The 17641-nt window shown below is 42.3% G+C and overlaps 1 protein-coding gene across 2 annotated transcripts; it reads left to right on the forward strand.

The window, feature by feature from the left end:
• Positions 1-4298: 4298 nt before the first annotated feature.
• LOC110536080 (protein C1orf43) lies at positions 4299-16540 on the forward strand. Of its 2 annotated transcripts, none has more exons than XM_036939344.1 (7): positions 4299-4549; positions 10823-10924; positions 11015-11114; positions 11223-11276; positions 11717-11883; positions 14718-14776; positions 14856-16540. In XM_036939344.1, the coding sequence occupies exons 1-7, from the start codon at positions 4487-4489 to the stop codon at positions 15082-15084; spliced, it is 774 nt and encodes a 257-aa protein (XP_036795239.1). In that variant the 5' UTR covers positions 4299-4486; the 3' UTR covers positions 15085-16540. The 2 variants fall into 2 exon arrangements, with proteins under 2 accessions (XP_036795239.1, XP_036795248.1); XM_036939353.1 differs by having other exon boundaries at positions 4300-4549; positions 14874-16540.
• The last annotated feature ends 1101 nt before the right edge of the window (positions 16541-17641 follow it).

The raw sequence follows: 17641 nt of genomic DNA on the forward strand, positions 1-17641 counted from the left end.
ATCTTTGCATTATGTATCTATACAGTAACACAAACCTACCCCACTGGTTTACCCCCCCCCCCCCCTCTCTCTCTCTCTCTCCTCCCCCTTCCATTGTTACTCCCTCCTTCCTTCTTGCTCACAGGACGGCATTCCAGACTCGCTCAGTGTGTCACCTTCTGACCTCGCACGCACACACGCGCGCGCACTTATACTGTATGTACACATGCATATGTATCATCCCCTTCCACACACACATACAGTACAAACACATGCTGCCATTTTGTATTGATCAGTTGACCCTGATGTCAGTCAGTAGATTTACAACTACACTACATGAGATGTGACGCTGTACAACACACACACACACCCACCCACCCACCCACCCACCCACACACACACACACACACACACACACACACACACACACACACACACACACACACACACACACACACACACACACACACACACACACACACACACACACACACACACACACACACACACACACACACACACACACACACACACAGCCATATCAAAATCAATCTCTCTGTCTCCTGCTGTGACATCACCACAGCCAGAGGAAGAAGGGACAGGGTTCTGATAATGATGTGAAACTGAGAGAAGAAAAGAGAGAAAGAGGGAAAGGGAGAGAGCAAGAGAGATCCTAATCCTTCTCAGCCCACCCTAGGTAACCTTCCCAGGTGAAGCAACATTGGGAGGTATAACTCTAACTGTACAGAGTGAGAATGTTAGATTACATGAGCAGAGACCAAGCTGAGTCAGGTTACCTGTGTAATGGGGAATCAACAAAGGCTTGCATTTGGAGACCTCCACACAGCTCATATGAGCCTATACTTTCAACACTCCTTTTCCCCGGGAGAGTTACTTTTTGGAGATGTCTAAAAGATAGGTAAGACAGAGAGAGTCTTGGGGCAATGTGAGGGTTGGCCAGTTCAGGGCTCTGACTGAGATAAATAACATCAACTTATCAATAGCACAGGTCAATAGGTCTAAAGGTACTCCCACATATTGATTATATATCTGTCAGTGTGTTCAGTGTCATGTTGATGCCCTCAAACAGGGCAGCTCTAGACAGGACAATATCTGCATTATAAGAAATATATGAAAATATTGAAAATGACTTTAAAATTAGGGTTAAAAAACATTTACCTCAGACTTGTAGCAGTTCCGCTCTGTCGTCTGAAGCGTGAGCTGAGAGACTTCCTTCCTGAGGGAACAAAGAAGCATCACACCACCGGTAGAGACATCAGTATCACACCTTCATTTACATATACAGTGTCCTGTGTCCCTAACAGCATCTTTTCCTTGTCTCCTTTCCTTTATGACCACTGTCTCGTTAGCAGTATTCCTCCTTCATGAACACTGTCTCGTTAGCAGTATTCCTCCTTCATGACCACTGTCTCGTTAGCAGTATTCCTACTTCATGAACACTGTCTCGTTAGCAGTATTCCTCCTTCATGAACACTGTCTCGTTAGCAGTATTCCTCTGTTTCCTCTAGATGTTTCAGACTGCCAAGGCTGTGAAGGCAGCATGGTTTATTCTCAGTAGCAGAATGTGGTCTGAGAGGGCAGCTGAACAACCACACCGGTTTATACTGCATGGGAATATAAACAGACACAAACAGAGGCAGGCGGGCGAGCAGACATTCACTCAATCAGTCACTGTCTCACTCAGTCACTGTCTCACTCAGTCACTGTCTCACTCAGTCACTGTCTCACTCAGTCACTGTCTTACTCAGTCACTCATTCACTCACTCAGTCATTGTCTTACTCAGTCACCAGCTCGCTCACTAACTCACTCATATATTCAGGAGACAAGATTTGGCATGAGTCCTCAGATCCTCAAAAAGTTCTACAGCTGCACCATCGAGAGCATCCTGATTAGTTGCATCATCGCTTGGTATGGCAACTGCTCGGCATCCAACCGCAAGGCTCTACAGAGGGTAGTGCTTACGGCCCAGTACATCACTGTGGCTAATCTTTCTGCCATCCAGCAGTCTAAGGCACTGCATCTCAGTGTTAGAGGCATCACTACAGACCCTGGTTCGATCCCGGGCTGTATCACAACCGGCTGTGATCGGGAGTCCCATAGGGCGCACTATTAGATTAGGGGAGGGATTGGCCGGGGTAGGCCATCATTGTAAAATAAGAATTTGTTCTTAACTGACTTGCCTAGTTAAATAAAAAAATATACCAGGCGGTGTAGGAGGAAGGCCCTAAAAATTGTCAAAGACTCTAACCACCGAAGTCATAGACTGTTCTCTCTGCTACCACATGGCAAGTGGTACTGGAGCGTCAAAGTCCAAAAGTCTCCTAAATAACAGCTTCTATCCCCAAGCCATGAGACTGCTAAACAGTAAATCAAATGGCTACTCAGACTATTTTCATTGACCCCCTTTTTTAGGCTGCTGCTGCTTGCTGTTAGTATCTATGCATAGTCACTTTACTCCTACCTACATGTACATGTTACCTCAATTACCTCGACTAACCTGTACCCTCGCACATTGACTCAGTACTGGCACCCCCTGTATATAGCCACGTTGTTGTTATTTTATTGTGCTACTTTTTTTTAATGATATATATATATATATATATATATATATATATATATATATATATATATATATATATATAGCAAATATTTTCTTGCTTACTTAAAAATCTGAATTGTTGGTTAAGGGCTTGAAGGTAAGCATTTCCTGTGACGGATCATGTGACATATAACATTGTAACATTTATGTATAATCTGTAATAAGAAAGGTACAGTACTTACATGTGTTTGTGCAATCTCTAGTGAAGCAACAAGTTACAGCCATCACCTCTTAAATCCACCAGTAACAGACAGTCAGCCAGTAGCAGTCAGCCAGTGGCAGTCAGCCAGTAGCAGTCAGCCAAGAGCAGTCAGCCAGTGGCAGTCAGCCAGTAGCAGTCAGCCAAGAGCAGTCAGCCAGGGGCAGTCAGCCAGGGGCAGTCAGCCAGTAGCAGTCAACCAGTAGCAGTCAGCCAGTAGCAGTCAGCCAGGGGCAGTAAGCCAGTGGCAGTCAGCCAGTAGCAGTCAGCCAGTAGCAGTCAGCCAGTGGCAGTCAGCCAGTAGCAGTCAGCCAGGGGCAGTCAGCCAGTAGCAGTCAGCCAGGGGCAGTCATCCAGTGGCAGTCAGCCAGTAGCAGTCAGCCAGTAGCATAACAGAAGCAGGGTAGTGGTTTGGGTTGTAGAGGACTAGACTGTCACAGTGTACAGACAGATGGCTCGTGGCTGTGTGCAGATACAGTATCAGCCAAATGAGCCAATCTCAAAGTCTCCCCAAGATATCATGGACTATGGAATGGTGACATTAGCCTATATCTATATCATGAATGACCAAAGTCCATGCAATGACAACACATAGGCAAACTTACTTGTCACCTATATATCACAGAAAAACAAAAATAGAAAAATATAATGTTTACGCAGAAAGAGTTCAGTTTCAGGAGATGCCAATTCAGATAAATGGTTTGCTTGCTTGACAGTTCAATGTTTGTATAGGCCATTGTATAGGCTAGGCACCATCTCTGTTGACCACTACCCAAAAGCATTAGCTGTAAATGGAATGTTTTGGTGTCAGAGGCTCGGGGTTTTGCTTTGAGGGATTTTCCACCCAGCCAAGCAATAATCAATAGGGGAAACACTGTAGTCAGAGAAATAAGATGGGTACTACACATTGTTAATGGACAAGGAGAGTTTCTGTTTCCACCCATGTACAGCTTTATTAGTGCTATATAAAATGTAAATGAAGATATTTGCTGGACAGAGTAGCGCTGGTCTGGCTATGTGAGGGAAAGATCCCAATGTTCACATCTGCAACTCCAGACATATTTTCAGCCTCCCACCGCAGTCTCCTCCAGAAGAATGGCTTCTCTGTTTATTGGGACAAATAGGATCGTAAATCATCAACCAACTCACATTGCCTTCATAGAGAACTGACAGATTCCTACTATTTCCCGTAGGCTTCAGAGGATAAGATAACCATAACCCCTTTACAAAGGCAATATTAGGCCTACTACAGGCCTATCAAATTAGCAGTTGCAAATGACATTAAACAGTTCATGGCACATGAGAAGATTGTAATACTGCTCTTGTTTCTCACCGACTAACTGGTTCGTAGAGAATGGAGACCACTATAGAGGTTGCTACTCACTCATTGGAGAGGAGCGCCTGTGTTTCGTGGGGTGTCGAACAGCAGGTGGCGGTGAAGGACCATTGTAGGCTACGCCTACGTCATCGAAACCAGAAGGCAAGGAATAGATCACGTGACAATCCCGGATGTCAACAAACGATATCACCAACAGGGAAGTGTCAAAGCTTCGTTGTTACAGATTTTCCAATGGATTAACTGAGATTTGATAATTAATGTTACAGTCACTCGTGTACATTCTGAAAGGAACAATGAGTGAGTTCTGTTGATTCTACGCTAGTTTAGCTTTTGACGAAGACTTTCAACATGAGGTCCGATTCTCCTCTCTCCAGCGTCAACGTAGTGCTTGTTATGGCCTACGGAAGTCTAGTAAGTCTTAAATGAATGTGTTCTCGTGTTTTTCCTTAATATAAAGAATGCTTGACAAAACTAGCTAGCTGTTGCGTTTCTCAGGACTCCTGTGTAATGGAATTAGCTTGCTAGCTACAGTATAGAGACAGGTAACACAGCAGAAGTGTCAATCAAGGTATAACAATAAACAGGTTATATGACAGGCAATGAAGACGAACTGGGCACTTGTACGGAAAGCACACAACACAGTAAAATATAGCTAGCTTTTATTAAAGGGATAATTTACCCAAATTACACAATGACACATTGGTTTCCTTACCCTGTAAGGTATGACAGCAATCCACGCCTTGGTTTTGTTTCCCTTGCTTTGGTTTTGTTTCCAAATGCTAACCTTTTAGTATTTGTGGCACAAACCCCATTCAAGTCATGGGACCGATGTTAGCATTTTTTTGCGCATCATCCGAAACTATCTCAAAATGGTTCTGAAGCTCATCAAAGTCACTTCTAGATGATTTGAACATGCTAAATGATATTTATGTCACAAATGTATTTGGAAACAGTGCCAGGGAAACTTAACTAAAGCATTGATTTCGGTCATACCATAGACTGCTTACAGGGTATTGACACCAAAATGTCATTTTGTAATTTGGGTGAACTAAGAATGTATCTGTTGTGGACAGGGTTTACGTGAGATTTTAGGTTCAAAACGTTTTGCAACGGAATCCGACTAATGAATACCCCCAAGTGGAAGTACATTCTCCAGAGTGATACCTGCAACTAATCATAAACAATAATTCAAAGGGACCAATAAGATGACAGTTACAAATCATATGATTACTGTAGTTGACTTTATGGAGGCCCCTCCACCCGGTTACAGTACATGCAAGCTGTGTCAGTGTATGCTGAACAAAAATATAAACGCAACAATTTCAAAGATTTGACTGAGTTACAGTTCATATATGGAAATCTGTCAATTGAAATATATTCAATAGGCCCTAATCTATGGATTTCACATGACTGGGAATACAGATATACATCTGTTGGTCACAAATACCTTTTAAAATATGTAGTGGCGTGGATCAGAAAACCAGTCAGTATCTGATGTGACCACCATTTGCCTCATGCAGAGCGACACTGTTGATTGTGGCCTTTGGAATGTTGTCCCACTTCACTTTAATGGCTGAACGAAGTTGCAGGATATTGACGGGAACTGGAACACATCGTGCACATCGATCCAGAGCATCCAAACATGGTGATATGTCTGGTGAGTATGCAGGCCATGGAAGAACTGGGACATGTTTAGCCTCCAGGATGTGTGTACAGATCCATGCGACATGGTGCTGTGCATTATCATGCTGAAACATGAGGTGATGGTGGTGGATGAATGACACAACAATGGGCCTCAGGATCTTGTCACGGTATCGCTGTGCATTCAATATAATGCAATTGTGTTCATTGTCCGTGGTTAGAACGTTGGGCCAGTAACCGAAAGGTTACTAAAAAAGGATGCCTGCTCATACCATAACCCCACTGCCACCATGGGGCAGTCTATTCACAACGTTGACATCAGCAAACCGCTGGCCCACACAACGCCTTCCAGGTGGTCTGCGGTTGTGATGCCGGTTACTGCCAAAAAGACGTTGGAAGTGGCTCATGGTAGAGAAATTAACATTACATTATCTGGCAACAGCTCTGGTGGACAATCGTGCAGTCAGCATGCCAATTTCACGCTCCCTCAACTTGACACCTGTGGCATTGTGTTGTGTGACAAAATGGCACATTTTGGAGTGGCCTTTTATTGTCCTCAGCACAAGGTGCAACTGTAATGATCATGCTATTTAATCAGCTTCTTCATATGCCACACCTGTCAGGTGGATGGATTATATTGGCAAAGGAGAAATGCTCACTAACAGGGTCGTAAACAAATTTGTACACAAATATTTTTGTGCTTATGGAACATTTCTGTGGTGTTTTATTTCAGCTCATGAAACATGGGACCAACATTTTACATGTTGCATTTATATTTTTGTACAGTGTATATCTTGCCTTGTCAAATTCTATATTGTGTCACCCCCTTCTAGAACATACTCCTCTGGATAGGTTGATGTCTCTTCTAGGACATACTCCTCTGGATAGGTTGATGTCTCTTCTAGAACATACTCCTCTGGATAGGTTGATGTCTCTTCTAGAACATACTCCTCTGGATAGGTTGATGTCTCTTCTAGAACATACTCCTCTGGATAGGTTGATGTCTCTTCTAGAACATACTCCTCTGGATAGGTTGATGTCTCTTCTAGAACATACTCCTCTGGATAGGTTGATGTCTTCTTCTAGAACATACTCCTCTGGATAGGTTGATGTCTCTTCTAGAACATACTCCTCTGGATAGGTTGATGTCTCTTCCAGAACATACTCCTCTGGATAGGTTGATGTCTCTTCTAGAACATACTCCTCTGGATAGGTTGATCTCTCTTCTAGAACATACTCCTCTGGATAGGTTGATGTCTCTTCCAGAACATACTCCTCTGGATAGGTTGATGTCTCTTCTAGAACATACTCCTCTGGATAGGTTGATCTCTCTTCTAGAACATACTCCTCTGGATAGGTTGATGTCTCTTCCAGAACATACTCCTCTGGATAGGTTGATGTCTCTTCTAGGACATACTCCTCTGGATAGTTTGATGTCTCTTCCAGAACATACTCCTCTGGATAGGTTGATGTCTCTTCTAGAACATACTCCTCTGGATAGGTTGATCTCTCTTCTAGAACATACTCCTCTGGATAGGTTGATGTCTCTTCCAGAACATACTCCTCTGGATAGGTTGATGTCTCTTCTAGGACATACTCCTCTGGATAGGTTGATGTCTCTTCCAGAACATACTCCTCTGGATAGGTTGATGTCTCTTCTAGAACATACTCCTCTGGATAGGTTGATCTCTCTTCTAGAACATACTCCTCTGGATAGGTTGATGTCTCTTCCAGAACATACTCCTCTGGATAGGTTGATGTCTCTTCTAGAACATACTCCTCTGGATAGGTTGATGTCTTCTTCTAGAACATACTCCTCTGGATAGGTTGATGTCTCTTCTAGGACATACTCCTCTGGATAGGTTGATGTCTTCTTCTAGAACATACTCCTCTGGATAGGTTGATGTCTTCTTCTAGAACATACTCCTCTGGATAGGTTGATGTCTTCTTCTAGAACATACTCCTCCGGATAGGTTGATGTCTCTTCTATGACATACTCCTCTGGATAGGTTGATGTCTTCTTCTAGAACATACTCCTCTGGATAGGTTGATGTCTTCTTCTAGGACATACTCCTCTGGATAGGTTGATGTCTTCTTCTAGAACATACTCCTCTGGATAGGTTGATGTCTTCTTCTAGAACATACTCCTCTGGATAGGTTGATGTCTTCTTCTAGAACATACTCCTATGGATAGGTTGATCTCTCTTCTAGAACATACTCCTCTGGATAGGTTGATGTCTCTTCTAGAACATACAGTGCCTTGCGAAAGTATTCGGCCCCCTTGAACTTTGCGACCTTTTGCCACATTTCAGGCTTCAAACATAAAGATATAAAACTGTATTTTTTTGTGAAGAATCAACAACAAGTGGGACACAATCATGAAGTGGAGCGACATTTATTGGATATTTCAAACTTTTTTAACAAATCAAAAACTGAAAAATTGGGTGTGCAAAATTATTCAGCCCCCTTAAGTTAATACTTTGTAGCGCCACCTTTTGCTGCGATTACAGCTGTAAGTCGCTTGGGGTATGTCTCTATCAGTTTTGCACATCGAGAGACTGAAATTTTTTCCCATTCCTCCTTGCAAAACAGCTCGAGCTCAGTGAGGTTAGATGGAGAGCATTTGTGAACAGCAGTTTTCAGTTCTTTCCACAGATTCTCAATTGGATTCAGGTCTGGACTTTGACTTGGCCATTCTAACACCTGGATATGTTTATTTTTGAACCATTCCATTGTAGATTTTGCTTTATGTTTTGGATCATTGTCTTGTTGGAAGACAAATCTCCGTCCCAGTCTCAGGTCTTTTGCAGACTCCATCAGGTTTTCTTCCAGAATGGTCCTGTATTTGGCTCCATCCATCTTCCCATCAATTTTAACCATCTTCCCTGTCCCTGCTGAAGAAAAGCAGGCCCAAACCATGATGCTGCCACCACCATGTTTGACAGTGGGGATGGTGTGTTCAGAGTGTTGCTTTTACGCCAAACATAACGTTTTGCATTGTTGCCAAAAAGTTCAATTTTGGTTTCATCTGACCAGAGCACCTTCTTCCACATGTTTGGTGTGTCTCCCAGGTGGCTTGTGGCAAACTTTAAACAACACTTTTTATGGATATCTTTAAGAAATGGCTTTCTTCTTGCCACTCTTCCATAAAGGCCAGATTTGTGCAATATACGACTGATTGTTGTCCTATGGACAGAGTCTCCCACCTCAGCTGTAGATCTCTGCAGTTCCTCCAGAGTGATCATGGGCCTCTTGGCTGCATCTCTGATCAGTCTTCTCCTTGTATGAGCTGAAAGTTTAGAGGGACGGCCAGGTCTTGGTAGATTTGCAGTGGTCTGATACTCCTTCCAATTCAATATTATCGCTTGCACAGTGCTCCTTGGGATGTTTAAAGCTTGGGAAATATTTTTGTATCCAAATCCGGCTTTAAACTTCTTCACAACAGTATCTCGGACATGCCTGGTGTGTTCTTTGTTCTTCATGATGCTCTCTGCGCTTTTAACGGACCTCTGAGACTATCACAGTGCAGGTGCATTTATACGGAGACTTGATTACACACAGGTGGATTGTATTTATCATCATTAGTCATTTAGGTCAACATTGGATCATTCAGAGATCCTCACTGAACTTCTGGAGAGAGTTTGCTGCACTGAAAGTAAAGGGGCTGAATAATTTTGCAAGCCCAATTTTTCAGTTTTTGATTTGTTAAAAAAGTTTGAAATATCCAATAAAGGTCGTTCCACTTCATGATTGTGTCCCATTTGTTGTTGATTCTTCACAAAAAAATACAGTTTTATATCTTTATGTTTGAAGCCTGAAATGTGGCAAAAGGTCGCAAAGTTCAAGGGGGCCGAATACTTTCGCAAGGCACTGTACTCCTCTGGATAGGTTGATCTCTCTTCTAGAACATACTCCTCTGGATAGGTTGATCTCTCTTCTAGAACATACTCCTCTGGATAGGTTGATGTCTCTTCTAGAACATACTCCTCTGGAGAGGTTGATGTCTCTTCTAGAACATAGTCCTCTGGATAGGTTGATGTCTCTTCTAGGACATACTCCTCTGGATAGGTTGATGTCTCTTCTAGAACATAGTCCTCTGGATAGGTTGATGTCTCTTCTAGAACATACTCCTCTGGATAGGTTGATGTCTCTTCTAGAACATACTCCTCTGGATAGGTTGATGTCTCTTCTAGAACATACTCCTCTGGTTAGGTTGATGTCTCTTCTAGGACATACTCCTCTGGATAGGTTGATGTCTCTTCTAGAACATACTCCTCTGGATAGGTTGATGTCTCTTCTAGAACATACTCCTCTGGATAGGTTGATGTCTCTTCTAGAACATACTCCTCTGGATAGGTTGATGTCTCTTCTAGAACATACTCCTCTGGATAGGTTGATGTCTTCTTCTAGAACATACTCCTCTGGATAGGTTGATGTCTCTTCTAGAACATAGTCCTCTGGATAGGTTGATGTCTCTTCTAGGACATACTCCTCTGGATAGGTTGATGTCTCTTCTAGAACATAGTCCTCTGGATAGGTTGATGTCTCTTCTAGAACATACTCCTCTGGATAGGTTGATGTCTCTTCTAGAACATACTCCTCTGGATAGGTTGATGTCTCTTCTAGGACATACTCCTCTGGATAGGTTGATGTCTCTTCCAGGACATACTCCTCTGGATAGGTTGATGTCTCTTCTAGGACATACTCCTCTGGATAGGTTGATGTCTCTTCTAGAACATACTCCTCTGGATAGGTGGATGTCTCTTCTAGAACATACTCCTCTGGATAGGTTGATGTCTCTTCTAGAACATACTCCTCTGGATAGGTTGATGTCTCTTCTAGAACATACTCCTCTGGATAGGTTGATGTCTCTTCTAGAACATACTCCTCTGGATAGGTTGATGTCTTCTTCTAGAACATACTCCTCTGGATAGGTTGATGTCTCTTCTAGAACATACTCCTCTGGATAGGTGGATGTCTCTTCTAGGACATACTCCTCTGGATAGGTTGATGTCTCTAATGTACAGAGGTCTGTGTTTCTAGGTGTTTGTGCTGCTGTTCATCTTTGTGAAGAGGCAGATCATGCGCTTCGCCATGAAGTCTCGTAGAGGACCACATGTACCCCTGGGCCACAACGCTCCAAAGGTAAGACACACACACACACTCAGTCTGACTTATTTTTAACAGGATTTTTCTATACACGTGTTAATTTTCTCTCCTTCCTGTGTCCTTTAGGAGCTGAGACAGGAGATAGACTGTGGTCTGTCCAAGGTTCAGGAGATCCGCTTTGAGCCACGCCTGCTGTCTGAACAGGACGACAGACTGCAGAGTGGCGGTGAGAGAACACATACACATACATCATGTAGATATATTTTCTACCCATTCTACAGCTACAGTAGCCCTCTGTAAACTAAAAAAGATGATCTATGTGTGTGTTTTTCAGGTTGCTATGACTACCTATACAGAATGAGGGCACTAGATGCCATAAGAGACTCTGGTAAGTCTTCTCCTGTTGTTTCACCCTGACCTGTACATCTCACTGTCATCATCCCAGTCCAACAGCACCCCCTGCTGGGGCATTATGTTGTGACTATGGTATACTCAAGCAATAAGTGCTGTTCTTCTGCACGACGCAACGCGGAGTGCATGGATACAACCCTTAGCTGTGGTATGTTGGCCATATACCACAAACCCCCGAGGTGCCCTATTGCTATTATAAACAGGTCACCAATGTAATTAGAACAGTAAAAATACATGTTTTGTCATACCTGTGGTATACCATGGCTTTCAGCCAATCAGCATGCAGGGCTCCAACCACCCAGTTTATAATGCTGCACATCCTCTTCACCTACTGTACTACCTTATAAATCAGTGGCCTTCGACCTCTAGATCCAGAACTCCAATTTGATCATAAAACATCTTCTCATCTCCTGTCAGATATTCCGTTCAGTGAGTTGGGAGGGACTCCCACAGCTGTGACAGGGAGGAGATTCCGCGCCTGGCTTCTAGATCTGAGGAGTTCCCATTCCCTGTTCTGCAGCAGCCGTAGTTCCCTCATAGACACACTGCTGGAGGGCTACCACAACGCTCGCCACGGCACCGGGGTCAGTGTGTGTCTCTCTTTATTTTATCTGGGGGAGAGAAAGATGCCTGTGTCTCCACATGACATTGTGTCTGCCACTCAGTACTGAGTGGTCTATAGTAGAGGTCGACCGAATATGATTTTTCAACGCTGATACCGATTATTGGAGGCCCAAAAAAAGCAGATACCGATTAATCTGACAATTTTTATTTTTTAAAATTAATTAATTAATTTGTAATAATGACAATTACAACAATACTGAATGAACACTTATTTTAACTTTATATAATGCATCAATCAAATCAATTTAACCTCAAATAAATAATGAAACATGTTGAATTTGGTTTAAATAATGCCAAAACAAAGTGTTGGCTTTCTGTTGTCCTCTGTCTGAAAGACCTGACTTGTAGCTGGCTTTCTGTTCTCTTCTGTCTGAAACACCTGACTTGTAGCTGGCTTTCTGTTGTCTTCTGTCTGAAAGACCTGACTTGTAGCTGGCTTTCTGTTCTCTTCTGTCTGAAACACCTGACTTGTAGCTGGCTTTCTGTTCTCTTCTGTCTGAAACACCTGACTTGTAGCTGGCTTTCTGTTGTCTTCTGTCTGAAACACCTGACTTGTAGCTGGCTTTCTGTTGTCCTCTGTCTGAAACACCTGACTTGTAGCTGGCTTTCTGTTCTCTTCTGTCTGAAACTCCTGACTTGTAGCTGGCTTTCTGTTGTCTTCTGTCTGAAATACCTGACTTGTACCTGGCTTTCTGTTGTCCCCTTTCTGAAACACCTGACTTGTAGCTGGCTTTCTGTTGTCCTCTGTCTGAAAGACCTGACTTGTAGCTGGCTTTCTGTTGTCTTCTGTCTGAAACACCTGACTTGTAGCTGGCTTTCTGTTCTCTTCTGTCTGAAACTCCTGACTTGTACCTGGCTTTCTGTTCTCTTCTGTCTGAAACACCTGACTTGTAGCTGGCTTTGGGACCTCTTCACCACTACTTGGCCATTAGGAAGTGCGTGTAACTGTGTGTGTGTGTGACTGTGTGCGCGTGTTACGGTCGTCTGCACTAATGTACAGTGACGGGGGGCTTTTTCAATGGCATGCTTTGGATGTCTGTCTTAGGGCGAGGGATGTGCTAAGTGACGAGCTGAACTGTACACACACTGGAGTTGTAATGACCAAGGCATTTTGGGTTATGATTAATTGTCATGCAAATGGACACGGTTATTGTAATTTTTGAGCTTATAATGCATCTGTAAAAATGAGTTGGGATTAGAGGTCGACCGATTATGATTTTTCAACGCCGATACTTATTATTGGAGGACTAAAGAAAAGCCGATACTGATTAATCGGCAGATATTTATATATTTGTAATAATGACAATTACAACACTACTGAATGAACAAAAACAACACTTTTATTTTAACTTAGTAAATTGATTTTATTGATGTATTATATTATGTTTAATTTGGTTTAAATAATGGTTTAAATAATGGTTTAAATAATGGTTTAAATAATGCAAAAACAAAGTGTTGGAGAAGAAAGTAAAAGTGCAATATGTGCCATGTAAAAAAGCTAACGTTTAAGTTCCTTGCTCAGAACATATGAAAGCTGGTGGTTCCTTTTAACATGAGACTTCAATATTCCCAGGTAAGAAGTTTTAGGTTGTAGTTATTATAGGACTATTTCTCTCCATAGCATTTGTATTTCATATACCTTTGACTATTGGATGTTCTCATAGGCACTTTAGTATTGCCACTGTAACAGTATAGCTTTCGTCCCTCTCCTCGCCCCTACCTGCTATATCAAATCATAGACTTAATTATAACATAATAACACACAGAAATACAAGCCGTAGGTCATTTAATATGGTCAAAACCGAAAACAAAATGTTTATTATTTCAGTGAAATACGGAACCGTTCCGTATTTTATCTAACGGGTGGCATCCCTAAGTCTAAATATTCCTGTTACATTGCACAACTTTCAATGTTATGTCATAACAGGCGGCCCAAACTGCTGCATATACCCTGACTCTGTGTGCAATGAACGCAAGTGACACAATTTTCCCTAGTTAATATTGCTTGCTAACATGAATTTCTTTTAGCTAAATATGCAGGTTTTAAAATATATACTTCTGTGTATTGATTTTAAGAAAGGCATTGATGTTTATGGATAGGTACATTCGTGCAACGATTGCGCTTTTGTTAAATCATCCCCCGTTTGGCGAAGTTGGCTGTCTTTGTTAGGAAGAAATAGTCTTTACAGTTCTCAACGAGCCAGGCGGCCCAAACTGCTGCATATACCCTGACTCTGTTGCACAGAACGCAAGTTCTGCAAAATTCATGTTAGCAGGCAATATTAACTAAATATGCAGGTTTAAAAATATATACTTGTGTATTGATTTTAAGAAAGGCGTTGATGTTTATGGTTAGGTACACATTGGTGCAACGACAGTGCTTTTTCCACGAATGCGCTTGTTAAATCACCCGTTTGGCGAAGTAGGCTGTGATTCAATGATAAATGAACAGGCACCACATCGATTATATGCAACGCAGGACAAGCTAGATAAACTAGTAATATCATCAACCATATGTAGTTAACTAGTGATTATGTTAAGATTGATTGTTTTTTATAAGATAGGTTTAATGCTAGCTAGCACCTTACCTTGGCTCCTTGCTGCACTCGCATAACAGGTAGTCAGCCTGCCACCCAGTCTCCTCGTGGAGTGTAATGTAATCGGCCATGATTACCGATTTGTTACCGATTGTTATGAAAACTTGAAATTGGCCCTAATTAATCGCCCATTCCGATTAATTGGTCGACCTCTAGTCTATAGTGCGTAACTCCTGTCTGTCTCTCTGTGTCTGAAGGTGTTTGGAGAAGCAGAGTTTGTCAAATACAAGGAAGCCCTGAACGAACTGGCCTCTGTGTGAGTATAGACACACTGCCATTTATCTAAGCACTACTCATGTGTTTTAATGAAGGTTTTTCAAGTTTGACACAAGTAGTTATTCTTCTCTCCCCAGTGTGAAGAGCCACTCCAGTTCCACTAGTCTGGACCAGCATCACCAGTTAGCAGCTAAAGACTTGACCAGTACCCCAGAGCCCACCCCCTCCTCTCCCCCCTCCCAGGTCACATACCTGCCGTCAGCTGGGCAACGCACCAAACGACCAAAACACTTCCTGGAACTCAAGAACTTTAAAGACAAGTACAACACCTTGGAAAGCACATTCTGAGAACTACAATCTCCTATGGCATAACACAAGAAACTACAATTCCCGACAACTTGCTGCCTCTGACAACTGCAACTCCCTACAACCCTGAGAACTTACAACTCCCTAGAAAACAACCTGAAAACTACAACAACTTCTCTGCTACTACTTTAAATCTGTTTTGTTGCGAGTACTGGACACTTTTCCTTCTCTATTTCCAAATTAGATAGCCTAGTGAAAAGAACAAATCTGTCGTTCTGCCCCTGAACAGGCAGTTAACCCACTGTTCCTAGGCCGTCACTGAAAATAAGAATTTGTTCTTAACTGACTTGCCTAGTTAAATAAAGGTTCAATAAAACGGAAGTGAAGGTAGTGATAAGTAGAGCTCCTGGAGGTGACAGATACTGGGGTTTGTGGTAAAAGAAGAGGTTGGTGAGTTAGTTTAGTGAGAGACTTGTTAGTGCCAGCAGAGAGAGAAGAGACTTGGTAGGGTTGGTACTTGGTACAGTTGGGAAGACTGGAGCACAGCAGGATTAACAGTAGCATAGCACAGCAGTATAGGAATGACAGTAACATTACGCTGCCCTACTAGTCCTGAGGAAAAACACTGCCTACTATCTATCATGCATCTCACATAATAAATAGTGCACTAGATTTAAGCTTATTTGACGTTAAACATCGTTGTGAACTTTTGCACAGACTTTGCAGGTAGATCATCATGTAGGGCTATGCAAAAGAGATGAGACCAGACAAGCTACATGCAGTTTCTATGCAGAATGCATTAATGCAGTGTTTCCCAAACTTGGTCCTGGGGACCCGAAGTGGTGCACGTTTTGGGTTTTGCCCTAGCACTACACAACTGAGTCAAATAATCAACTAATCATCAAGCTTTGATTATTTGAATGAGCTGTGTCGTCCTAGAGCAGAACCTGAAACGTACATCTCTTGGGGTCCCCAGGACTGAGTTTGGGAAACGCTGCATTAATGCACAGTGTTAGAGTAAGACTTGTTTATAATGTGATCATCTGCTAACTAAGCTATTGATGGACTAACGTTATAGCAGACCAGCGTTCCTCACAATGGCCCTGGAGAGCTACAGTACAGGCTGGGCAGGCTTTTGTTCCCGCCTAGCACTAACACACCTCCAATCAGGCTGATTAGTAGAATCCGGTTAGTCACTGTTGAGCTGGAACAGTACAGAAGAACTATGGATTATTCCAGTATTACTGCTAGACATTTCCAGTATTATTGTCCTGTTGCCAGCACTTGTTTAGGGCAGAGCCATGTATTTACATATATATTGCTCTGGTTTAGGGCTAGTGTTACAAGGAAATGAACATGTTACCACATCTGATGGTTGTCTATTTGCTGCATAAAAATGATTATACTTTTTAGAGTCAATGTTTTTTTGTTGTTGCTGAAATCTTTTTTTGTATTCCATTTTTAAAGATAATAATTTAGAATAAAGCGTTCATGTTAAGTGCCCTTTTTCTTGAATGGATGATTTTAATACAATTAAATAATTAAATTAGTATGTATGCATGGTTGAATACTAAAACCATAATATATTCTTAATGAGGTGTGAGTTGGCTATGTAGCCTGGGTTCTAGTCCGATATATTCATAATGAGGTGTGAGTTGGCTATGTAGCCTGGGTTCTAGTCCGATATATTCATGAGGTGTGAGTTGGCTATATAGCCTGGGTTCTAGTCCGATATATTCATGAGGTGTGAGTTGGCTATATAGCCTGGGTTCTAGTCCGATATATTCATAATGAGGTGTGAGTTGGCTATGTAGCCTGGGTTCCAGTCTGATATATTCATAATGAGGTGTGAGTTGGCTATGTAGCTTGGGTTCTAGTCCGATATATTCATAATGAGGTGTGAGTTGGCTATATAGCCTGGGTTCTAGTCCGATGTATTCATAATGAGGTGTGAGTTGCCTATATAGCCTGGGTTCTAGTCCGATATATTCATAATGAGGTGTGAGTTGGCTATATAGCCTGGGTTCTAGTCCGATATATTCATAATGAGGTGTGAGTTGGCTATGTAGCTTGGGTTCTAGTCCGATATATTCATAATGAGGTGTGAGTTGGCTATGTAGCCTGGGTTCTAGTCCGATATATTCATAATGAGGTGTGAGTTGGCTATGTAGCCTGGGTTCTAGTCCGATATATTCATAATGAGGTGTGAGTTGGCTATGTAGCCTGGGTTCTGGTCCGATATATTCATAATGAGGTGCGAGTTGGCTATGTAGCCTGGGTTCTGGTCCGATATATTCATAATGAGGTGTGAGTTGGCTATGTAGCCTGGGTTCCAGTCTGATATATTCATAATGAGGTGCGAGTTGGCTATGTAGCTTGGGTTCTAGTCCGATATATTCATAATGAGGTGCGAGTTGGCTATATAGCCTGGGTTCCAGTCTGATATATTCATGAGGTGTGAGTTGGCTATATAGCCTGGGTTCCAGTCTGATATATTCATAATGAGGTGGGAGTTGGCTATAAAGCCTGGGTTCCAGTCTGATCTATTCTTAATGAGGTGTGAGTTGGCTATATAGCCTGGGTTCCAGTCTGATATATT

This window comes from Oncorhynchus mykiss, chromosome 2 (genome assembly GCF_013265735.2).
Source record: "Oncorhynchus mykiss isolate Arlee chromosome 2, USDA_OmykA_1.1, whole genome shotgun sequence".
Taxonomy (NCBI): domain Eukaryota; kingdom Metazoa; phylum Chordata; class Actinopteri; order Salmoniformes; family Salmonidae; genus Oncorhynchus; species Oncorhynchus mykiss.